Source organism: Mesoplodon bidens, assembly GCF_964165515.1.
Source record: "Mesoplodon bidens genome assembly, chromosome: 6".
NCBI lineage: Eukaryota > Metazoa > Chordata > Mammalia > Artiodactyla > Ziphiidae > Mesoplodon > Mesoplodon bidens.
In genome coordinates this window covers 79,738,326-79,764,769 of record NC_138162.1, presented here as the reverse complement: position 1 = coordinate 79,764,769, position 26,444 = coordinate 79,738,326, and the positions used below count along the sequence as shown (strand labels likewise).

At 36.4% G+C, this 26,444-nt stretch overlaps 1 protein-coding gene across 4 annotated transcripts in view; it reads right to left on the bottom strand.

The window, feature by feature from the left end:
• Positions 1-26,444, bottom strand: part of SMC5 (structural maintenance of chromosomes 5) — a 106,352-nt gene that overhangs the window by 39,487 nt on the left and 40,421 nt on the right. For 3 of the 4 annotated variants that reach the window (XM_081237986.1, XM_081237987.1, XM_081237989.1), the window contains exons 9-11: positions 15,493-15,748; positions 13,540-13,694; positions 8,608-8,721 (exon numbers count right to left, since the gene is read on the bottom strand). In XM_081237986.1, the coding sequence (XP_081094112.1) occupies positions 8,608-8,721; positions 13,540-13,694; positions 15,493-15,748 (525 nt within the window). The remainder of the gene's footprint in view (positions 1-8,607; positions 8,722-13,539; positions 13,695-15,492; positions 15,749-26,444) is intronic. The other variant, XM_081237988.1, reaches the window with a different exon arrangement.

Here is a 26,444-nt window from a genome sequence, read left to right as displayed (position 1 = left end):
TGCGCCACCAAGGAGGCCCTCATTCAGATTTGATGGAGAAATTAAAACCTTTACAGACAAGCAAAAGCTGAGAGAGTTCAGCACCACCAAACCAGCTTTACAACAAATGCTAAAGGAACTTCTCTAAGCAAGAAACACAAGAGAAGGAAAAGACCTACAATAACAAACCCAGAACAATTAAGAAAGTGGGAATAGGAACATACATATTGATAATTACCTTAAATGTAAATGGACTAAATGCTCCCACCAAAAGACACAGATTGGCTGAATGGATACAAAAACAAGACCCATATATATGCTGTCTACAAGAGACCCACTTCAGACCTAGAGACACATACACACTGAAAGTAAGGGGATGTAAAAAGATATTCCATGCAAATGGAAAGCAAAAGAAAGCTGGAGTAGCAATTCTCACATCAGACAAAATAGACTTTAAAATAAAGACTATTAGAAGAGACAAAGAAGGACACTACATAATGATCAAGGGATCGATCCAAGAAGAAGATATAACAATTGTAAATATTTATGCACCCAACATAGCAGCACCTCAATAAATAAGGCAACCACTAACAGCCATAAAAGGGGAAATCGACAGTAACACATTCATAGTAGGGGACTTTAACACCCCACTTTCACCAATGGACAGATCATCCAAAATGAAAATAAATAAGGAAACACAAGCTTTAAATGATACATTAAACAAGATGGACTTAATTGATACTTATAGGACACTCCATCTAAAAACAACAGAATACACATTTTTCTCAAGTGCTCATGGAACACTCTCCAGGATAGATTATATCTTGGGTCACAAATCAAGCCTTGGTAAATTTAAGAAAATTGAAATTGTATCAAGTATCTTTTCCGACCACAATGCTATGAGACTAGATATCAATTACAAGAAAATATCTGTAAAAAATACAAACACATGGAGGCTAAACAATACACTACTTAATAATGAAGTGATCACTGAAGAAATCAAAGAGGAAATCAAAAAATACCTAGAAACAAATGACAATGGAGACACGACGACCCAAAACCTATGGGATGCAGCAAAAGCAGTTCTAAGAGGGAAGTTTATAGCAACACAATCCTACCTTAAGAAACAGGAAACATCTCGAATAAACAACCTAACCTTGCACCTAAAGCAATTAGAGAAAGAAGAACAAAAAAACCCCAAAGTTAGCAGAAGGAAAGAAATCATAAAAATCAGATCAGAAATAAATGAAAAAGAAATGAAGGAAACGATAGCAAAGATCAATAAAACTAAAAGCTGGTTCTTTGAGAAGATAAACAAAATTGATAAACCATGAGCCAGACTCATCAAGAAAAAAAGGAAGAAGACTCAAATCAATAGAGTTAGAAATGAAAAAGGAGAAGTAACAACTGACACTGCAGAAATACAAAAGATCATGAGAGATTACTACAAGCAACTCTATGCCAATAAAATGGACAATCTGTAAGAAATGGACAAATTCTTAGAAATGCACAACCTGCCAAGACTGAATCAGGAAGAAATAGAAAATATGAACAGACCAATCACAAGCACTGAAATTGAAAATGTGATTAAAAATCTTCCAACAAACAAAAGCCCAGGACCAGATGGCTTCACAGGCGAATTCTATCAAACATTTAGAGAGGAGCTAACACCTATCCTTCTCAAACTCTTCCAAAATATAGCAGAGGGAGGAACACCCCCAAACTCATTCTACGAGGCCACGATCACCTTGATACCAAAACCAGACAAGGATGTGAGAAAGAAAGAAAACTACAGGCCAATATCACTGATGAACATAGATGCAAAAATCCTCAACAAAATACTAGCAAACAGAATCCAACAGCACATTAACAGGATCATACACCATGATCAAGTGGGGTTTATTCCAGGAATGCAAGGATTCTTCACTATATGCACATCAATCAACGTGATACACCATATTAGAAATTGAAGGAGAAAAACCATATGATCATTTCAATAGATGCAGAGAAAGCTTTCGACAAAATTCAACACCCATTTATGATAAAAACCCTGCAGAAAGTAGGCATAGAGGGAACTTTCCTCAACATAATAAAGGCCATATATGACAAACCCACAGCCAACATTGTTCTCAATGGTGAAAAAGTGAAACCATTTCCACCAAGATCAGGAAGAAGACAAGGTTGCCCACTCTCACCACTATTATTCAACACATTTTTGGAATTTTAACCTACAGCAACCAGAGAAGAAAAAGAAATAAAAGGAATCCAAATCAGAAAAGAAGAAGTAAAGCTGTCACTGTTTGCAGATGACATGATACTATACATAGAGAATCCTAAAGATGCTACCAGAAAACTACTAGAGTTAATCAATGAATTTGGTAAAGTAGCAGGATACAAAATTAATGCACAGAAATCTCTGGCATTCCTATATACTAATGATGAAAAATCTGAAAGTGAAATCAAGAAAACACTCCCATTTACCATTGCAACAAAAAGAATAAAATATCTAGGAATAAACCTACCTAAGGAGACAAAAGACCTGTATGCAGAAAATTATAAGATGCTGATGAAAGAAATTAAAGATGATACAAATAGATGGAGAGCTATACCATGTTCTTGGATTGGAAGAATCAACATTGTGAAAATGGCTCTACTACCCAAAGCAATCTACAGGTTCAATGCAATCCCTATCAAACTACCACTGGCATTTTCACAGAACTAAAACAAAAACTTTCACAATTTGTATGGAAACACAAAATACCCTGAATAGCCAAAGCAATCTTGAGAATGAAAAACGGAGCTGGAGGAATCAGGCTCCCTGACTTCAGACTATAGTACAAAGCTACAGTCATCAAGACAGTATGGTACTGGCACAAAAACAGAAAGATAGATCAATGGAACAGGATAGAAAGCCCAGAGATAAACCCACGCACATATGGTCACCTTATCTTTGATAAAGGAGGCAGGAATGTACAGTGGAGAAAGGACAGCCTCTTCAATAAGTGGTGCTGGGAAAACTGGACAGGTACATGTAAAAGTATGAGATTAGATCACTCCCTAACACCATACACAAAAATAAGCTCAAAATGGATTAAAGACCTAAATGTAAGGCCAGACACTATCAAACTCTTAGAGGAAAACATAGGCAGAATACTCTATGACATAAATCACAGCAAGATCCTTTTTGACCCACCTCCTAGAGAAATGGAAATAAAAACAAAAATAAACAAATGGGACCTAATGAAACTGCAAAGCTTTTGCACAGCAAAGGAAACCATAAACAAGACCAAAAGACAACCCTCAGAATGGGAGAAAATATTTGCAAATGAAGCAAGTGACAAAGGATTAATCTCCAGAATTTATAAGCAGCTCATGCAGCTCAATAACAAAAAACCAAACAACCCAATCCAAAAATGGGCAGAAGACCTAAATAGACATTTCTCCAAAGAAGATATACAGATGGCCAACAAACACATGAAAGAATGCTCAACATCATTAATCATTAGAGAAATGCAAATCAAAACTACAATGAGATATCATCTCACACCAGTGAGAATGGCCATCATCAAAAAATCTTGAAACAATAAATGCTGGAGAGGGTGTGGAGAAAAGGGAACCCTCTTGCACTGCTGGTGGGAATGTGAATTGGTACAGCCACTATGGAGAACAGTATGGAGGTTCCTTAAAAAACTACAAATAGTACTACCATATGACCCAGCAATCCCACTACTGGGCATATACCCTGAGAAAACCATAATTCAGAGAGTCATGTACCAAAATGTTCACTGCAGCTCTATTTACAATAGCCCGGAGGTGGAAACAACCTAAGTGTCCATCATCGGATGAATGGATAAAGAAGATGTGGCACATATATACAATGGAATATTACTCAGCCATAAAAAGAAATGAAATTGAGCTATTTGTAATGAGGTGGATAGACCCAGAGTCTGTCATACAGAGTGAAGAAAGTCAGAAAGAGAAAGACAAATACTGTATGCTAACACATATATATATGGAATTTAAGAAAAAAAATGTCATGAAGAACCTAGGGGTAAGACAGGAATAAAGACACACACCTACTTGAGAATGGACTTGAGGATATGGCGAGGGGGAAGGGTAAGCTGTGACAAAGTGAGAGAGAGGCATGGGCATATATACACTACCAAACGTAAGGTAGATAGCTAGTGGGAAGCAGCCGTGTAGCACAGGGAGATCAGCTCGGTGGTTTGTGACCGCCTGGAGGGGTGGGATAGGGAGGGTGGGAGGGAGGGAGACGCAAGAGGGAAGAGATATGGGAACATATGTATATGTATAACTGATTCACTTTGTTATAAAGCAGAAACTAACACACCATTGTAAAGCAATTATACTCCAATAAAGATGTAAAAAAAAAAACCTCATGTTAACTGCACACTGAAAATCTACAATACATACACGTGCAGAAAAGAATAAGGAATCCAAACACAACAGTACAGTTAGTCATCAAATCACAAGAGAAAAAAAGAGGAAGGGAAGAAAAAACACCTACAAAAACAAATCCAAAACAATTAACAAAATGGCAAAAAGAAGCTACAGCCATCAAAATAGTACGGTACTGGCACAAAAACAGAAATACAGATCAATGGAACAGGATAGAAAGCCCAGAAATAAACCCATGCACATATGGTCAATGAATCTACAACAAAGGAGGCAAGACTATACAATGGAGAAAAGATAGTCTCTTTAATAAATGGTGCTGGGCAAACTGGACAGCTACACATGAAAAAATGAAATTAGAACATTCTTTAACAAGATACATATAAATAAACTCAAAATGAATTAAAGACCTAAATATAAAACCAGATACTATAAAACTCTTAGAGGAAAATATAGGCAGATCACTCTTTGACATAAATCGCAGCAATATCTTTTTCAATCTGTCTCCTAGAGTAATGCAAATAAAAACAAAAATAAGCATGGGACCTAATCAAACTCAAAAGCTTTTGCACAGCAAATGAAACCATAAACAAAATGAAAAGACAACCCACAGAATGGGAGAAAATATTTGCAAACAAAGAGATTAACAAGGGATTAATTTCCAAAATTTACAAACAGCTCATGCGGCTCAGTATCAAAAAAACAAACAACCCAATCAAAAAATGGGCAGAAGACCTAAATAGACATTTCTCCAAAGAAGACTTGCAGATGGCCAAGAGGCACACAAAAAGATGCTCAACACTGCTCATTATTAGAGAAATGCAAATCAAAACTACAATGAAATATCACCTCAAAAAAAAAAAAGAAAAAAAAAAAGGACTTCCCTGGTGCCACAGTGGTTAAGAATCCACCTGCCAATGCAGGGGACCTGGGTTCAAGCCCTGGTCCAGGAAGATCCCACATGCTGCGGAGCAACTAAGCCCATGTGCCACAACTACTGAGCCTGCACGCTAGAGCCCACAAGCCAAAACTACTGAGCCCGCGTGCCATAAGTACTGAAGCCTGCGTGCCTAGAGCCCACACCCCACAACAAGAGAAGCCACTGGATGAGAAGCCCGTGCACCACAATGAAGAGTAGACCCCCCTTGCCCCAACTAGAGAAAAGCCTGCATGCAGCAACAAAGACCCAATGCAGCCAAAAATAAACAAATAAACAAATAAATATATTTTAAAAAAAGAAACATCACCTCACACCAATCAGAATGGCCATCATCAAAAAGTCAACAAACAATAAATGCTGGAGAGGGTGTGGAAAAAAGGGAACCCTTTTGCACAGTTGGTGGGAATGTAAATTGGTACAGCCACTATGGAGAACAGTATGGAGGTTCCTTAAGAAACTAAAATTAGAGCTATCATATGATTCAGCAATCCCACTCCTGGGCATATATCCAGAGGAAACCATGGTTCGAAAGGATACATGCATCCCAATGTTCACTGCAGCACTACTTACAATAGCCAAGACATGGAAGCAACCTACATGTCCATCGACAAATGAATGGATAAAGAAGATGTGGTACATATATACAATGGAATATTACTCAGCCATTAAAAAGAATGAAATAATGCCATTTGCAGCAACATGGATGGACCTGGAGATTATCATACTAAGTGAAGTAAGTCAGACAGAGAAAGACAAATATCATATGATATGGCTTTATGTGTAATCTAAAAAAATTGATATATATGAAGTTATTTACAAAACAGAAACAGACTTACAGACTTAGAGAATGAATTTATGGTTACCAGGGGAGAAGGGTGGGGGGGAGGGATAGATCAGCAGTTTGGGATTGACATGTACACACTGATATATTTAAAATACACAACAAACAAGGACCTACTGTATAGCCCAGGGAACTCTACTCAATACTCTGTGATAACCTAAATGGGAAAAGAATTTGAAAAAGAATAGATACATGTATATTCATAACCGAATCACTTTGCTGTATACCTGAAACTAACACAACATTGTTAATCAACTATACTCCAATATAAATTAAAAATTAAAAAAATGAAAAAATCAATAAAGCAAATAGGGCAAAATGTAAATAATTATTGTAAATCTGGGTAAAAGGTATATAGGAGAATATGTATGACTCTTGCAACTTTTCTATAAGTTTGAAGTTATATCAAAATAAGTTATTAAAAAAAAGAGTAGAGGTATAGATGAAACAATATTGGCCACGAGTCAATATATCAATGATACTAGTATGCAGAATTCATTTAAGTTTTAAAAATCTATTGTTTTAGTGGCTACACTAAATAAAATTGAATTATACAATGAGAAAGTAATTTCCTTTTCAATTCCCTTTCAATATTTCTAATCATACCAATGAGTAAGTTACATACGGTGTCATCATGTCTTTAACTCCTTATTACCTCCTTTTAAAAAAATCATATCATCTGCTTTCGAGAAGCAACAGTACAGATCTAGGATTTACTAATACTGCTTTTACTGTCTTTACTGTAATGTAAATTATTTGTTTTTCTAATTTGGTAATGACATTATACTTCCTTTCAGAATATTTCATTTCAGTAACAAGAAGTGAAGTGATTTAAAGAAAAAATTTAAATAATAATATAGTTAGTACCCAGATATGGCAAAAATTGTGATGGTAGTACACGGTAGTATGCAGAAATGGCAAACACCATGAAGAAGGTTTGTAAGTTACTGAAGGATGGGAAACGGTACTCTAGTAGGTATAATTACAGGAGGAGGTTATATACAATATATTTCAAAATTTTAAATATACACACAAAAAGTGATACATGTAAGAGGAAGTTCTAGTCCTAATGAGCCCCTATGGAAAGTTGTCACAGTACAAGAAAAAAAAAAGAAAAGGTCAAATTAACAGGGACCTGTCATATTATTAATATATGGTTCAAATTCTTAGCACAGAGGAAGAAGCATGAGTTTTAGAGGCAAATCCAGTTACTCAGTGTAGGCTAAGCTGGCCATTTGCAAAATAGAAATCATCTAATTACACCTGACTCCAGGCCCTTTCACACTGTGTCATGTCTCACAGACTTGTAATCCAAGTAACCTACTTCTTCAGTGACATCAGTTCAAGAACTGACTGTTTAGGCTTAAATAGTTCTAAATAACACAAATGCTTAACTTTTTGGAGACCATTTTATAATTCTGTAGATTCAACTTTTTTATCCAGTCATCTTTTATTCACATTCCCTGTCAACTCCAAACCAGAAGGAGGGCAATACGTAAAAGTCAAAGAAAGTAAAGATTCTTTCCAATCACTTGTGTACCAGAGAAATAGAGGACTACTTAAGCCGATTCATGGTCCTGTCCTCACTTATACTAGAAAAAGTTTAAACAAAACAAAATCTAAACCTCATCTTTCCAGGGCTTTTTAAAAAGTAGAAGGCGTATTGCAAAAGGAAAAAGAAACCTTACTGGCAAGGATAGTAACATACATGGCTAACAATATGTATTATATAGATATATAACAATATATAATAAAAACAACAGTACCCAACAAACACTGTTCTAAACTTTTTCATTTAATAAATTATTTAATCATCACAACCATCTTTTGAAGTAGGTATTATCTCCATTTTATAGTGAAGAAATTAAGACACAGAACATTTAGTCAACTTGCTGAAATCAGCAGTAAAGTCGGAATTCAAAGCCTGGTAGCCTATCTGTAGAGTCTATACTCTTAACGAAGCCATGCTGTCTTCCAGTGGCTAATATTCTTTGGTCAGTGGTGTTTTTCTAGTCAGATACAGAATTCTCATTCTTTTTAAAGTTTTTTATTTATAATAAGCAACAACATTATATTCCCCTCCAAAGAAAAACTGAGTTCATTCCAATACATTTCCTAAAAGGATGTCCAAGACCAAAGTCTCATCATTATGATGTTTCTCTTAAAACAATGTGACAGAATTACTCTTCATATTAATTCTCAATGGTAATTTCAAAAAATGCTGAAGATGGAATTATGGGCTGTTGTTCCTCTTATAAAACTAATTCAATCCTCAGTGGTATAGACAAAAGAAATTAGCAAATTTGAATGATTTTACACAAGAGTTACTGCTGGTAAAATAGGTCATTATCATTTTTTGCTCTAGATTGAGGTTGAAAACTCAAGCCCTGGAAGCTAAGTGTGAAGTGAATTAAAATATTACAGTACTTGCCTCTTTGAGGAAAACCTCCATATCTTCTTGACTTTCAAACACAAAGGCTCTCAAGTCATTTGATGGAATATGATTTTCAATATATTTGGCATTTTTGTTATCTTTCATATTGATCTAAACAAAACAAAAAGAAAATAAAAGTTGATTTTCATGAAACCCAAACTGACTACTAGAACATAATTATACTTAACTTAGCTTTATTTAATTAGGTTAAATAAATCCTCAAGAAAAAAGGAGACCAAAAAAGAACAGTTTGGTACTGAAGAGTCAACATTTTAAAACATCTGTTTAATTTACTGTCCAAGACATAGTAAAACAAAAGCCAAGACTTTAACAGCACCTAACGCATATTGATTTTGATACCATCTAAGAAATAAAAAGTTCCCTTCAGGCCAACTCACTGAAAACATCTGAAATAGGGTTAGATTGTAACCTGAGTATAAACATTTCTCATCTGTCCCCAAACTTTTAATATTTTTCTTCTTAATCTTTAAGAGGAATTCATGCTATCCATGGCAAAACCTAATTAGTATAAAAATTCAAAGGCCTAAATAAAACTTTATGAAACTAATGAAAAAAACTTGCTATGGATTAATTGTAACTATTGGTGCTTTCAAGAGAAACCCTAGGTTTGTACTACTAGAGCATAAACTTAATTACTTACTCAAAAAATACTAACTAATTAGACATTTTTGCACTTGAGGCTCAGTGCTATGGAAGATACTAAGATAGTTCAAGATCTAGGGCTCTGGCATCAGACAGATGTCACTTCCATTCCTATGTATGACCTTAATCAAGTACCACCTAAATCTCTGAAAGCTTTAGTTACTTCATCCTAAAATGGGTAGAGTAAAACAGTCTGTATCTCAAGGGACTAAATGTGGATTAAAAGAAATAATACAACAAAAAAAAATAGTAGACTGCTTGTCACATAAATGTTGGTATTATTTTAAATTACAGAATATTGATCAGTATAGAAAGATGGGAAAACTAATAAACAAGCAAACAAATGAAAAAATCAAAGCCATATAAAATACCATCACCCAGACATAAACACTACAGACGTTAGATGTCTACTGTTTCACAATTTTTTTCTTTCTTTTTTTTTTTTTTGTGGTACGCGGGCCTCTCACTGTTGTGGCCTCTCCCGTTGTGGAGCATAGGCTCCGGACGTGCAGGCTCAGCGGCCATGGCCCACGGGCCCAGCCGCTCCATGGCATGTGGGATCCTCCCGGACTGGGGCACGAACCCGTGTCCCCTGCATTGGCAGGTGGATTCTCAACCACTGCGCCACCAGGTAAGCCCGTTTCACAATTTTTTTGGTATCAAGTTATTGGGTTGGCCAGAAAGTTCATTTGGTTTTTCCATAAGATGGCTCTAGTGCTTAGTTGTCTTTAACTTCGTTCAAAACAACTTTGTTAGACTATATTGTGACAGCTGTCATATCAGCGTGTATTTAAAAAAAAAAACAAAATTGGTGAATTTTTGTGTAGCCATTTTAATATTGAAGATGGAAGAAAAAAGCAACATTTTTGGCATATTATTCTTTATTATTTTAAGAAAGGTAAAAACGCAACTGAAATGCAAAAAAAAGATTTGTGTAGCATATGGAGAAGGTGCTATGACTGATTGAATGTGTCAAAAGTGGTGTGCTAAGTTTCGTGCTGGAGATTTCTCGCCAGACAATGCTCCACAGTCGGGTAGACCAGTTGAAGTTGACAGCTATCAAATCGAGACATTAACTGAGAACAACTGACTTTATACCAAGCAGGAGATAGCCGACATACTCACAGTATCCAAATCAAGTGCTGAAAATCATTTGCATCAGCTTGGTTATGTTAACTGCTTTGATGTTTGGGTTCCACATAAGTTAAGCGAAAAAAACCTTCTTGACTGTATTTCTGCATGTGATTCTCTACTTAAACGTGATGAAAACGTTCCGTTTTTTTAAAAAATTGTGATGGGCCATGAAAAGTGTACAATAATGTGGAACAGGAGAGACTGTGGGGCAAGTGAAATGAGCCACCACCAACCACACGAAAGGCCGGTCTTCATCCAAAGAAGGTGATGTTGTGTATATGGTGGGATTGGAAGGGAGTCCTCTATTATGAGCTCCTTCTGGAAAACCACACGATTAATTCCAACAAGTACTGCCCCCAATTCAACCAACTGAAAGCGGCACTTCGCGAAAAGCGTCCAGAGTTAGTCAACAGAAAATGCATAATCTTCCATCAGGATAATGCAAGATGACATGTTTCTTTGAGGACCAGGCAAAAATGCTTATTGCTTGGCTGGGAAGTTCTGATTCATCTGCCATATTCACCAGACACTGCACCTTTGGATTTCCATTTATGTCAGTCTTTACAAAATTCTCTTAATGGAAAAATTTTCAATTCCCTGGGAGACTGTAAAAGGCACCTAGAACAGTTCTTTGCTCAAAAAGATAGAAAGTTTTGGGAAGACGGAATTATGAAGTCGCCTGAAAAATGGCAGAAGGTAGTGGAACAAAAGGGTGAATACGCTGTTCAATAATGTTATTGGTGAAAATGAAAAATGTGTCTTTTATTTTTACTTAAGACCCAAAGGAACTTTTTGGCCAACTCAATACTTTGTTGTAAGGAATGGTACAAATGAAAAAAATAATAAAGTGGGTATTTGCTACAACTTACAGAAAGGGTAAAGTAACCCCAATATCACCACAGGAAGTCATCTTTTTTTATAGTTATGGATAAGCCAGCATAGGACTTAGCTCTCATTATCACTCTCCCCCAGGGTGCATTTATCAGAGACATTCTGCCATATCAGATTCTGAGGCCCATATCTTGTATAAGTTGGTTACACGGTCATCTAATTTTTTGATGAATTTCACCTGCTCGTTTAGGTAATGCGTTTCAGAGAAGTCACACAAGTAGGGGTCATTTTTGTCACTGGTCAGTTTGTGCATTTACAGTAGTGACTGATTCACAATTTTTTCCAAGTGTAATACACACTCCATTGCATTCATTGTCTGGTTTCCTGATATCCTGAAGGAAGATTTGGCCCTTTGTTGGTTCTGAACCTTCATCAGCTTCTTAGCAAGCTCCTTCTCCTCATGAGATTGGTGAAGAAATTATCTGGCAAAGTTCTTCAGAGCCACATCTTTACAAAGTAGTAAGACACAGACAGGTAGGCATAGGAGGTGTAGCTTTCCAAGATGTTCTTGGTGGTTGATGGCAGACTCCTGTTTCACAATTTTTAAAAATGAAATCTTTCTATATATCCTATCCTGTAATCTGTTTTATAAGTCATTAACATATCATAAATGTCCCTTTATATTAGTAAATAGAGACCTATGGCAACATTTTAAAGGCCTGTGGAGGGCTTCCCTGGTGGAGCAGTGGTTGAGAGTCCGCCTGCCGATGCAGGGGACACGGGTTCGTGCCCCGGTCTGGGAAGATCCCATATGCCGCGGAGCGGCTGGGCCCGTAAGCCATGGCCGCTGGGCCTGCGCGTCTGGAGCCTGTGCTCCGCAACAGGAGAGGCCACAACAGTGACAGGCCCGCATACCACACACACACACACACACAAACAAAAAAAATAATAATAATAAAATAAAGGCCTATGGAGGTGGTACAATGCATTTCAACTAGATTTTGAAGGGTTAGGTAAGTGTATGGGCAGGATACAGTTGGAAGAAGGTGGTAGGAAAAGGAAAAGGTTGTTCCAGGAAGGTAAGATAACAGAGTATCTCCCTTTATCTCAGACTCAAATGCAATTAAAAAGTAAATATATGCCAGCTAGTAATCTGACTTGGTGACAGGCTACTATCAGGAAATCAAGTGACAAGAGGATGACAAATCTAATAAAGTCCATAAGTATTGTTTTGAGGTTGACATTTTAATAAGAATCTGTTGAAAATTACATTTGCATTCTAATTTATAATACTAAGGGTCACAGTATTTCTTCTTGTGTTTTCTTTCAATCCTTACTGGATTAATCAAAACAGTAATGTCTACATCCAAAATAGGTATTCCCTTCTTGATCAAGCACAAATATTCTAATAATTCATACCTGAGCAAGAAGAGAATACAGTATTATGCACACTAATTTTGTTAATATAATGCAAACTATATGAAATGACTTTGAATAAAGCATAATATAAACAGGAGTTACAGAATATAGAACTTTTCATGAATCCTACAAGGATCTACAGTGAATTCTTTCCAAAAAAAACAATCATCTAGCAAAAATAATCCTTTTATCATTTTGGAGTAAGTTTTAAGTGTGTATGTGTGTGTGTGTGTGTGTGTGCATAAAACATGTCATTAGCAAAGAATGTAGGTTTTACTTTTTCGTTCCTTCTCATGGCCCAACTTACCATTTAAAATATTTTAGATGGAAATTTTCCTAGTAAATCCACACCCACATTTAATTAAATGATTTACTAAATACAGCTTGCCCTATTCTTGATGACTCATGATCATTAATAAGACATCAAATGTTTATAAGGTCAATAAATTGTTGGTTTCATTCTCAGAATCCTCAGAATGCTTTATTTTTGTAGCAGATGATTTTGTTGTCTATCCTGTCAGGTGTTCCATATCAACTGTATTTATTTATAGCAGTTTTCTACGCCTTTGGCAGCATTTAATATATTGCCTGTTATAACCAAAGAATAGCAATTGCCAGAAGGAAACCAGCTAACCAAGTTTACACATGATTCTTGGTCAATAAGTTGCCAGTTTCATACTTCTATCAAGAAAAAGTTCATAGGCTTATTATCAAGGACCCTTTAAAAAGCTCATGTATGGATTCAGCAGCATACCAGATGCCACAAGTCTACTAATGGAAAAGCAGGGTGTTAACAAGACTAAGAATTTTTAAAACAACAAAACCTACAATGATTACAATAATAAAACTAACAGATACTACTAAGATGAACAAATTTCTTACCGTGAGCATTATGGGTTCACAGACTCTTTGCTTAAATTTGTCTCTGTTATTTCTCAGCCATAAAACAGCATCATATGTATCACGGTATCTCTGTCTCAGCTTATCTTCCTTTTGGTTCATAAGGTTGTCAAAACGCACAATATGATCATCCACACCTAAAATTGGAAAACAAAGCATTATTCCTCTGAAAACTTTAATTAGCGAAATAATCTATTAATAACATAAAAGAATATCTTAGATCTAAAGGTTATAAACACCACTCAGCAAGTACCCAACACAGTGAAAAAGACCCACCCTGGACAAATCATTCTTAAGTTTCTAAACACCTGGGATAAAAGATCTTTAAACTACCAAAAATAAATAGGTCACATCAAAAGACAATGGCAATAGGACTTCAGAATTCTGAAATAAAAATTATTTTCAAGCTAGATTTTTATAAAACGAAAATAAAAAAGGGGATAATGAAGTAAAGATTTTTCAGGGATGCAAAGACTCAAATTAATTCCCAAATATCTCTTCTTAGGAGGTTATGTGAAGATGTACTCTTACAAAACAAGGAAGTAATTTAAGAAAAATGAAGACACAGAATTCAGGAATAGCTTTTTATCCAACACAGAAAAGGTGTGAGACAAGTCCTAAGTAACAGCCATACAGGAGACCTTGAGAACAATCAGTTTAGATGGGAGGAGGATGGAAGGTCTCAGAACTCAAGAGAATGCCTGATAATTTTTTTCCCAATTTAAGGAAATGCTAAAGTAAATGGTGTTTCTAAAAAATAGTAAATTAAAATCCTAAAAAAAAATTATCAATGAACAGAAATTAGATCATAACGCACTACTTGGCTCTGCTGTGAGCAAGTTTTATTGTTGTAATAACATAAATAATACTTAATATTTCTAGCTATTAGAATCAACCCATAAACAGACCATATAAAACTTAATTATGGTTCTCAATAAAATATGTTTTCAGCCTTTAAACTATAAAAACCAGAGTACATATTAAAGAATTAAAGGGAGGAAAGTAAAAAGAAAGGCTAGGAGTACCAGTATTTTTAGCTTACAAATGTGCATTCAAGCATTATCAACAAATGTTAACTGACAAAAAAAGGTAAGAATATTATTGGTAATAAATCAACATTAATAAATATTAATGATTACTAATATTAATATAATAATCCCATTTGGGGAATTACAATAATAGGTAGGGGAGGTGTCATTAGTTGAAATCCACATCTGAAGCAACAAAATATTAAAAGATGATATCTAAAGTTGATTAACCAAGACATGGTGAAATAAAAATATGATTAAGATATATGAAAGACTATTAGAAAAAATTACTGAAATAGTTAAGAGTGCTTACTCTTGACAGTAGGTCTGGAAGTTGGAAAGATACTGGGCCACCCTTCTTGTCTAGTGTTATTTTTTTTTTAAACCATACACCTAGCATTTGCTAAACATATAAACAAATTTTTTTAATAACTGACCTTAGTCATATATACTGAGCAGACAGAATGTAAGATCTCCTCTAACTGAATAATGCTATGTATCTAGCCACATGGTCTATAGCAAAGAAAAAAAAAGATGAAATTGGACAGGCTTCAAGGAGCAAAGCTAATGGAAGATTATGAAGGCTAGAATGACGAGCTTAAATTTGACCTGAGAAATAACAAAAAAGTGAGTGACTGTAAAGAAAATAAAGCAAAGTATTTTTAGAGAATTAAATCAACTGCCATAATCTGACATAAGACAATGGTCTGCTTGCGGCAAATCATTACACAATAGATATAGGTAATTAAGACATTAAAATGGAAGAACTGAACTGAGCGAACTGAGCTTCCTCAACAAGCAGACATGAACACTTTAGAGACATGATCAGGGGAAGAAGAAAACCCATCAACAGAGACATATCTCCATTTTATAAACATGTCTTCACTATAAGTTTAAAAAAACTTACTCTTCTTCTCCTTCTCTAGAGTTTCCCTCTCTCTACGCTTATCAATTATCTCGCCTTCACATAATGCCTTTTCATCTTGAACTCGTCTCAGATCATTTGTAATGGCATCAATTTGGGGTTGAAGGTTCTCACAGTTTTCTGTGGTCTTCAGTTCATTTTGCAAATCTTCTATCATTTTGCAGGTATTACTTATTCTCCTCTGTCGATCATGTTCTTCATTTTGTTTTACTGTTAAAGCTTGCTGAAGCTCCTCAATCTAATAAAACAAAAGCAGGTTAGCACTGGAGATTGTTTTTTCTCCTGGTTTATTAGGCTTTTATGGTAAAACAGTTTCAAAAATGCAAACAATCTAAGAACATGGGTTTTTTCCTCACTAAAAGGTATCCTATTAGAATTAAACTGTTACTCCTACCAGACTACCTGTCTCTTTATCTGTTCAGCAATACATTCCAAGTACCTAGAGCAGTGGTTACCATATGTTAGCATTCAGTAAATATTTGCTAAATAAACAAAATATTTATAAAGCCAATCAGCAGATTTCTAAATATTTATAGGAAGATTTCACATACTATATATCATAAAACTGAAAACAGTCACATGGTATACCATAGACTTTCAATAAAGCAGCAATAGAAATCATGATGAAGATTATGTCACCCTACTAATTTAAAACCACAATAAACTATTTTCTTTCCATTAAATTATTTTCTACTAGCACTTCAAATTAGTATTTTAAGATTTTAATCCTCAATCTGTATGTTTATATTCAGGGTAAGTCATTAAAAAAAAAACAGATCATGCAACTTGCCAGTGGAATTTTTTTTTTTTTTTTTTTTTGCGGTACACGGGCCTCCCACTGTTATGGCCCCTCCCGTTGCGGAGCACAGGCTCCGGACGCGCAGGCCCAGCGGCCACGGCTCACGGGCCCAGCCGCTCCGCGGCACGCGGGATCCCCCCGGACCGGGGCACGAACCCGTGTCCCCTGCATCGGCAGGCGGACTCCCAACCACTGCGCCACCAGGGAAGCCCCGCCAGTGGAATTTTTATCAAAACCATACATGGTCTACCTAAGACAGAGTTATGATTTTCTTCAAGATACAGACGCATACACCCAATTTATTTTTTACAAAAATAGAATTTTGTGTTAAATTAGATAAGGTTAACATATCACATAATTTGCTTATTAGTTACCTTTCTTTCCACGTCAAATTTACTCCCTCTTCCTCCCCATTATAAATGTATATTTATGACATATTCAATATAGAAATATGGAAAATATAAAAACTTAAAACAAATAAAAAACACCTAAAATCTTAAGGTCCTTAAACATTTACATTTTAATGCCAGCCTATATCCATCAATAGAGCATATACGTTTTAGCAAATGGCATCACTAAAAATTTATTGAGAGCAGTTTCTCATTATCTCCATGTCCTTGCAAAACAAAAATTTAATACCTGAATAATGTTCTTTTATATAGATATACCACATTTTATCCCATTCCCTATTGTTGGAAATTTGGGTTATAATCAATTTTCTTTTCTAAAAGATTAGCTTTGACAGTGTCAAGATAATAAACTGAATACATGCCAAAATCCCCTCTCCTATAACAAACATGCAGAAGTGAAAGATAAAATATTATGTTTGAAAAAATTAAGATTGTGTGTGTGTGTGTGTGACTGAAAATTAACAATGTTCAATGGGCCCAAAAGAAGGAAGCAGACAAGAAGCCACAGTATTCAGCCAGGAAACGCATGAAGTCCAAAGCTTTTAGAAGAATAAACTGGCATGTCATGGGAGACAGAGAATTAAGAATCACCAAACACATGAGGAAGTCCAAGTCCATCAAAAAAGGGACAAGGAATTTAACAACTATAACCTCTACAATCCCAGGAAAATAGAGACCACCAAGCTACCAAAAATCACTGGGCTGCTGAAGAAATCTTATACCAAGAGGTCTTCGTCTGACATTGACCTGAAAAACTGAAAAGCAGCTTGATGGTCCCATGTCCTTCTAGCTAAATTTCTGAGTTCTAACTTTAACTCATTTGCCACCTTCATCCAAGAAACTACCATAACTAACTAATTCCATCACACCCATGTTTAGCTCAGGCACAGTAAGTCCAAGCCTCCTGGATCATGCATGTTCGCTAGGATACCATCCCCGTTACTGCTCTCTATCTTCAATTTCTCTGAATGTTCTCTCTTCTTGTTCTAGCTAAAACTTGGCTATTCCTGGAAGATACTTCTCCCTAGAGACCTTTCAAATGGTGACCTTTTCCTGCCATAATTCTTCAGAGCACTTCAGGACTCAGAAGTGGGGAGGGTGTCCTCATCAATCTCCACTGTACTACTTCCTCCGTTAATTGAGCCCCACTTCAGATCTTTGAAGATCATATGATCAGACTTTAACACCCATTATCTTTGCTATGTTAACTACCCGCCTCAAAGTCTTTCCTCACCCTCTTCATTCATTGATGCCTTTAGCACCTGACTCACTGTCTTTCTCTCCATCATTATGCTGGCCATAATGGAACTCCAACATACATACAGAAAACCAGTCTAACTCTTTGGCCTCTGTGTTCCTTGACCTCTTCAATGGTCTTTTCCTAAATACCACCTCAGCCACCTTCTCCTACAGTTATATTATATTATATCTACAGTTATATCTCTGACTAGATCATGTAGATCACCAAAAATCATACCACCTCTGAAAACTATTTCCACAATCCTACTCTTTGATCACCATCTCCTTCCCTTACATTTTACTTACTATGGTCTTCCTACTGCAACTATCCTTTGACTGCACAGGGTCCTGTAATCCACTGACCCTACTATCTTTTCACAATCCACCACCCCCCTCATTTCTTTCCTTAACTGACTGAGGTTCCACAACTCTAGAATCACTCCCTTGCAAAAGCCTCTTGACCCTCCACCATTCCTATGTCACATTAGCAAGGAAAAAGCTTAGTCCTTATTAAACCTAAATATATACTTTCTATTTATCTGTATCTAAACAACTGAACTAATTGGAGAAACTCTTGAAAACAGGTCTTACTTCAAATTTATGGCCACAAAACTTAAACAGGCACTCAGAACTCTCAGAAAAACCTACTACATTTTTCTAATAAATGTATGTTCTCATTCAGAGATGAATTCACATCTTTCCCTCCTTCCTCAATCTTATATTGCTAAAGGCTCTCTACTCTCCCAGCTAATGACCCTGTCTCATATTTCATTAACAGCAGTGTTAAAGTCAGAGTACTCTGATCAGAGTACTTTTCCTCCTTTCAAAACCATCAACCTACCTCCATCTGTACTCACTCTGCTTTATCTTATACAATGTAAGGAGAGTTCTTGTAGCTACCTAAATCTACCCCTCCAGGGCTACTCCAAGCAGTGTTTTTCAAATTATTTATGGTGAAGAATCATTAAAATAATTCTAAGTAATCACAAGTCAACTTTTATCAATTACAACTACAAAAAATTGCTAATAATCATTTTGGTCAATTAGCAATAATCAATTGCTAATAAAACAGTTTGGCAATTCCTTCAAAAGTTATATGTACACTTATGATAGTCACTTCTAGGAAATTATCCAAAAAAAATGAGAGCATATGTTATATTATATAAGAACTTGTACAAGAATATTCACGGCATTTTTTGGTAATAGCCCTAAACCAGAAACAACCTAAACGTCCATCAACAGATGAATGGATAAACAAATTGTGATCTCAAGAAAAGTGGGAAAAAAAAAATCAAAGTGTACAAAGATAAAAATACAACATATCCAAATTTGCAGGACACAGATAAAGCAGTGATGAGAGGAAAACTTATAGCATTAAGTGCATACACACAAGAAAAGAGGAAAAGTCTCAAATCAATAATCTGAGCAGAACCTGGAAAAAGAGCAAAACAACCCCACATCAAGCAGAAGAAAGGAAGTAATAAAAATATGAATGACTTTAATGAAATTAGAAAAATAACAGAGAAAAGCCAATGAAACAAAGAGCTAGTTCTTTGTAAAAAACAATGAAATTAACACACCTCTAGCAAGAATGATCCCCACTGTCATACCCCACCAAAAAAAAAAAAAAAAAAAAAAAGACAAAGTAGACAGAAATTACCAACATCAGGAATGAAACAGGGTTAACAGTATCACTACAGAACCTACTGACATCCAAAGGATAAGAGAATTTATGCACACATAAATTTAACAATTTAGACAAAATGGACCAATTACTAAAAAAACCCACTAATTACCACAACTCAACCAATACAAAATAGATTATTTGAATTGCCCTGTAACTATTAAGTAAACTGAATTCATAATTTTAAAACTCCAAAAACAAATCTCCAGACCGTAAGAGTGGTATTTCAGAATTATTCAGAGTATATAAAGAAGAATTAACACAAATTCTACACAATCGCTTCCAAAACTGAGAATAGGAGGGAACACTTCCCAGTTCATTTTAAGAAGCTAGTTATTATCTTGATACCAAAAGCAGGCAAGTATGAAAAGAAAACCACAGAATACTGCTTCTGAAGATAGACACAAAAATCCTTTAAATGTTCGCTAACAGAATTCAACAATATGGAAAAGGAGTTATAAATTTATACACCATAACCAAGCAGGGTTTATTTCAGAAATGCAAGGTTGATTTGATATTCAAAAAAATCAATGTAATCCATCATTTTCACAAGCTAAAAATGAACATGTGCATGATCGTATCAATAGATATGCAGAAAAAGCATCTGACAAAATCCAACACTCACTCATGATATTCTCAGAAACAGGAATAGAGGAGAACTTCCTGAACTTCCTGATCTATAAAAAACCCTACAGCTAACATTACACTTGATAGTGAAAAAATGAATGCTTTCCTCCTAAGACCAGGAACAAGGACAGGATGTCCACTCTAACCATTCTCTCTTTTTTTTTTTTGCAGTACACGGGCCTCTCACTGTTGTGGCCTCTCCCGCTGCGGAGCACAGGCTCCAGATGCGCAAGCTCACCAGCCATGGCTCACGGGCCCAGCTGCTCCATGGCATGTGGGATATTCCTGGACCGGGGCACGAACCCGTCTCCCCTGCATCGGCAGGCGGACTCTCAACCACTGCGCCACTAGGGAAGCCCCCACTCTAATCATTCTTATTCAACACAGTGCTGGAACTTCTAGCCGGTGCAACAGGCAAGAAAGGAAATAAAGGGCATAAAAATCAGAATGGAAGAAATAAAGCTGTCTCCATTTGTAGATGACATGACTGCTTATAAAGAAACACCCCAAGTAAACCATTAAAAAAATAAGGAACAGGGGCTCCGCTGGTGGCGCAGTGGTTGAGAATCTGCCTGCCGATGCAGGGGACATGGGTTCAAGCCCTGGTCTGGGAAGATCCCACATGCCACGGAGCAACTAGGCCTGTGAGCCACAGCTACTAAGCCTGCGCATCTGGAACCTGTGCTCCGCAACAAGAGAGGCCACGATAGTGAGAGGCCCGCGCACTGCGATGAAGAGTGGCCCCTGCTTGCCACAACTAGAGGAAGCCCTCGCACAGAAACGAAGACCCAACACAGCCATAAATAAATAATAAATAAATAAATTTTAAAAATTGCAACCTCCCTTTAAAAAAAAAATAAGGAACAGAGAAAAAGAAAAATCAAAAGAAAAACTTGGGTATAATCCAACAAAACACAGAGAACCTATATGCTGAAAACTACAAAATACTGATGGAAAAAAATCAAAGATCTAAATAAATGGAGACATACTGTGTTCACAGTTTGGAAGATTCAACATAGTAAAGATTTCAATTCTCCCCAAGTTGACATACGTTTAATGCAAGTCCCATTAAAATCCTAGCAACATTTTTCTGCAGATATAGAAAAGATTTGGCTGTCAACAGGAATGGCAAAGGAACTCTGAAAATCCTCTCCTCCAGAAAAGTAATGAAAACATTGACAAAAATTATCAAAACTAACTCTTTCAGAACTCTGGAATTTAACCAAAGGCTTTTCAACAAGCCAGAGAGCATTTACTCAAGAAAAATGCTCGACTCTTGGTAAAACCAACAAGCTTTGTGGTGTTTTGAACATGCCCTATTCCTATTCCCCTCTCCTCAGTTCCTTGGCAGCCTTGAAAACCAACAGCCCACAGCCATAGTGAAATCAGCAGCCTAGGAGCTACGGGAGAGATCACAAAGTTAGAGAACTTTCACATTCTCAGTCTCAGAGAACTATCATTATCTGATCTGTCTGGCAGTTTCCAGAAAAACCTTACTTGCAAAGCTTGTCTTCATTTGACCTGATTCCATAGCTTACACACTGCAAAAGACCCTTTTCCTTGGAGGAAGCTGCCAAAAACAATCAGTGGCAATTGTGTAACAACAGAGCTGCCTGGTGTACGATAACAGTGTGGCAAACAATAAGCTAACCAAAAAATTTTAAAGAAAAAGCTGGAGAATACAATGCCCATAGGAAGTTTTGGTAGCTCCTGGGAATCTAGAAGGTCATATGCATGCTTGAGTTAGGACTGTGCATGCCCAAGGCTGTATGAATGCCCTAGAAAGAGCTGAGGAGGCCCTTATCTCCCACAACATTCTGTGCGAACAGGAAGTGAAAGCTGAAACAGAGTTGTAAACTAGCACTGGAACTTAACCAAAGCTTTCAACAATTCAGGGAGTATTTGAGGACAGAATCTTGGTGGAAAGTGAAAACAATGCCTGACTGAATGTTGAAGGTGTGAACCAACATGCACTCAGAGACCCTCAAGAAAGACTGCGAGACATACTAGATTGGGAGACATTATAGTCATTTGAGAAAACACCTGTCCAATAATTAGCTGACCACTAACTAACTGAGCAGAGACTTCAGTAGTTACATATGACAAAGAATACAGAATTCAAAGAGTTAGGAAAGTAATTAAAAAAAAACAAACAGCAACAACATCATCAGCAAACAAAAATAACACAAGCCTGGGTTAAAGGAGGACAACTGATATCAGAGTTGCCACATCCTGCTATTTAAACTTTATAGTTTCAACAAAAAATTAAAACACAGTCAACAAAACAAGAAAGTATAATCCATACACAGGAAAAAAAAGCAGTCAACAAAAAATGTCCCTGAAGAAGCCCAGAAATAGTTACAAAATAATGACTTTAAGACAGCTATTTTAGATATGTTCAATGAACTAAAGGAAGACATGTCTAAGGAAAAGAAAGAGAACAATGTCTTATTGAATAGAGAATATCAATAGAGAGAGAAATTATTAAAAAAGAGTCAAGTAGAAATTCTCAGTTGAAAAGTTCAGTAACTGAAATAAAAGATTCACTAGTGGAGCTCAATGGCAGATTTGAACATGCAAAGCAAAGATTAAGTGAGCCTGAAGATAAGTCAATTGAAAGTATTCAGTCTGAGGAACAGAAAAAAAAGAAAAAGAAAAAGAAATAGAATGTAGGACACCATTAAATATATCAAAATATGTATAATAGGAGTCTCAGAAGGAGAGAAGGAAAAGAAAGAAGCAGGAAGAATATCTGAAGCTTCCCAATTGTGATGAAGAACATTAATCTACACATCCAAGAAGCTCCATTAATTCCAAGCAGGATAAACCAAAGGCGACTCACATCTAGAAATTTCATAGTTAACTGCTGAAAAGAAAAGGAGAGAATGTTGAAAGCAAGAAAGAAGTAACTTATCATGTACAAGGGATCCTCAATAAGACTGATAGCTGATTCCTCATCAAAAACCATGGAGGTCAGAAGGCAGTGGATGTTATATTCAAATACTGAAAGAAAACCAAGAATTCTATACCCAGCAAAACTATCCCTCCAAAAGAAAGAACAACTTAAGACATTCCCAGATAAACAAATACTGGTAGAATTCATCATTAGCAGACCTGCCCTACAAGAAATACTAATGCAAGTCTTTCAGAATGAAATGAAAGGACACTAGACAGTAACTTGAAACCACACAAAGAAAGAGCACCAGTAAAGGTAACTACATATGTAAATGTAAATAAGAGATAGTAGGAAATGTATCTGTTGTTTGTAACTCTTCTTTTCTCCTATCTGATATAAAAGACAACTGTTGTGGTATAATAAAAAATATAGGGCCTCCCTGGTGGCGCAGTGGTTGAGAGTCCGCCTGCCGATGCAGGGGATACGGGTTCGTGTCCCGGTCCGGGAGGATCCCATATGCCGCGGAGCGGCTGGGCCCGTGAGCCATGGCCGCTGAGCCTGCGCATCCGGAGCCTGTGCTCCGCAACGGGAGAGGCCACAACAGTGAGAGGCCCGCATACAGCAAAAAAAAAAAAAAAAAAAAAAAAATATATATATATATATATATATTTGGTCTTTGTCCCCAGTTCCTGGCTCAAAGGTCTTAAAAACCTTAGAATTTCCTGAGTGACAGAAGTGTCTTTTGTTATTCACACTAAGCCCCTTTTGCAGATACCTGATTTTATGCTAATAAGACGACTCTTGGCAGGGTCCCTAAACAGCTTCAGAATAGAGACTGATTGCCAGAAGAACCAACCACATGATTAAGGGGTTGGAATTTTCAGCCTCACCCCCTGCCCTCAAGGAGTAGAGAGAGGCTGGAGATTGACCTCACTCACCAACAGTCAATAATTTAATCAGTCATATCCAGGTAATGAAACTCAATAAAACTCTTGAACAACATGGTTATGGAGCTTCTGGGTTAGTGAATATGTCCATATGCTGGGAAGGTGGTGCACCCAGAAAGGGATTAGAAGCTCTGCACCATACCTTGTGCTATGCACCTCTTTCGTTTGGCTTTTCCTGAGTTGTATCCTTTATAATAAACGGGTAACTGTTAAGCGTAACATTATCCTGAATTCTGTGAGTCGTTCTAGCAAATACTGAACCTGAAGTTGGCGGTAGAGGGGGGTTGTGGGACTCCCTGAATTTGTAGCGAAGTCAGAGAGAAGAGTAGGAAATCTGAAGTCTGGGGAATTGAGACTGGCATGTAAAGCCAGGACTGTCTTGTGAGACTGAGCCATGAAATTGTAGAATCTACTTTAATTCCAAGTAGTTAGTATCAGAACTGAATTGAACTTTAGGACACAAAGTTGGTGTCAGAGAATCACACAATTATTGCCACAAAAATGAAACTATATAAAGAAATAATTATAAAACTACATTGATAGGCTTATAATGATTAAAAATGTAACTGGTATGACAATAACACAAAGGAAGGAGAAGGGAATGGAGCTATATGGGAACAAAGTTTGTATACTACTCAAGTTCATATTAATATGAAATAGATTATCATAAATTAAGATGTTATTTATTTATTATTATTATTATTTTGCAGTATGCGGGCCTCTCACTGTTGTGGCCTCTCCCGTTGCGGAGCACAGGCTCCGGACGCGCTGGCTCACCGGCCATGGCTCACAGGCCCAGCCGCTCCACGGCATGTGGGATCCTCCTGGACCGGGGCATGAACCCGTGTCCCCTGCATCGGCAGGCGGACTCTTAACCACTGCGCCACCAGGGAAGCCCAAGATGTTATTTATAATTCTAAAGGCAGTCACTAAGAAAATAGCTCAAAAAATACACAGCAAAAGAACAAGGGAATTAAAATGGTACAATAGAAAATATTTAACACAAGAGTAGCCCCTGCTCGCAGCAATTAGAGAAAGCCTACACACAGCAATGAAGACCCAACACAGCCAAAAATAAATAAATGCACAAATAAACAGAATATATGAAATACTGTTTCTCTATGGCTTAAAAACTTTCAAAGCCTTCTTATAGTTTCTCACTGCATTTACAATCAAATTCAAATTGCTTTCTTTTTTCTTCAAGGGTCTACCTAAGATAGTCTCTGCCTACCTCTCATATCTGCTACTTTTCAGGAACAATATACACTTGTCCCCTATCCTCAGAGGATTAGTTCCAGCACCTCTCCATTTCCCCCACCCTCTACAGCTACCAATATCCACAGATGCTCAAATCTCTTACATAAAATGGCATAGTATTTGCATACAACCTACACACATCATTATTATGGGATGTAAAGGTACATCATTATTGTAGTTTTAAAGCTGTACGTAAGACATACTTTGTTTTTACTGTATGCTTTTACTGAGTGATCTATTCTCCATCCCAAAGCAAACATGAACAAAATTACATTAAATGCAAAAAAATTTTTAAAAATCATCTCTAGTACAATGTAAATGCTATGTAAAAAGTTGCTGGTGTATACCAAATTCCAGTTTTGCTTTTTGGAACTTTCAGGAATATTTTTTTCCCAAATATTTTTGCTTAGTGGTTGGTTGAATCCACGAATGCAAAATCCATGGACATGGCGGGCCAACTATATTAGACCCAAGAAGACACTGAGGCAGACTGTCAAAGTGCTAAGGAAAAAAAAATTGTAATTTAGAATCCAATATCCAGCCATATTAATATGCCATAGTGACTGCAAAAAAGATAGTTTGCAACATACAGGGACTCAGAAAGTTTATCACCCAAAGAACGTCTCTAAAACACCTACAGAGGACAGCCAATAAAAAAAAACAAACCCAAAATTACTACCTCTTCAAAAGAAAGAATCATAAGAAGTGTGATATAAGCAGAAACATGTTCAAATAAGCCAATAAATATATTATTAAGTCTAAATAAATACAGATAGTAGAAAATAACATCTTAAATAACTGACAAGTAAAATTTCTGATGACACTGGCATGAAGTGGAGGAAAAAGAAATAAAAGCTTGCTAAGATTCTGATCTTAATTAAGTAGAATGAAAATACTGATTAACTTTTTTTATTAAGAAAAATATGTTATTTAAACTTTAAGGATAATCAGAATAGGCTTAGAATATATAACTTTAGGGAAAAAAAAGGAATAAGAAAACCTTGATCAACAGCAACAGAAAGTAGAAAGGGGAATAGGAAGAATCAAACAAAAAGCATAGGAAGTAGAAAACAAT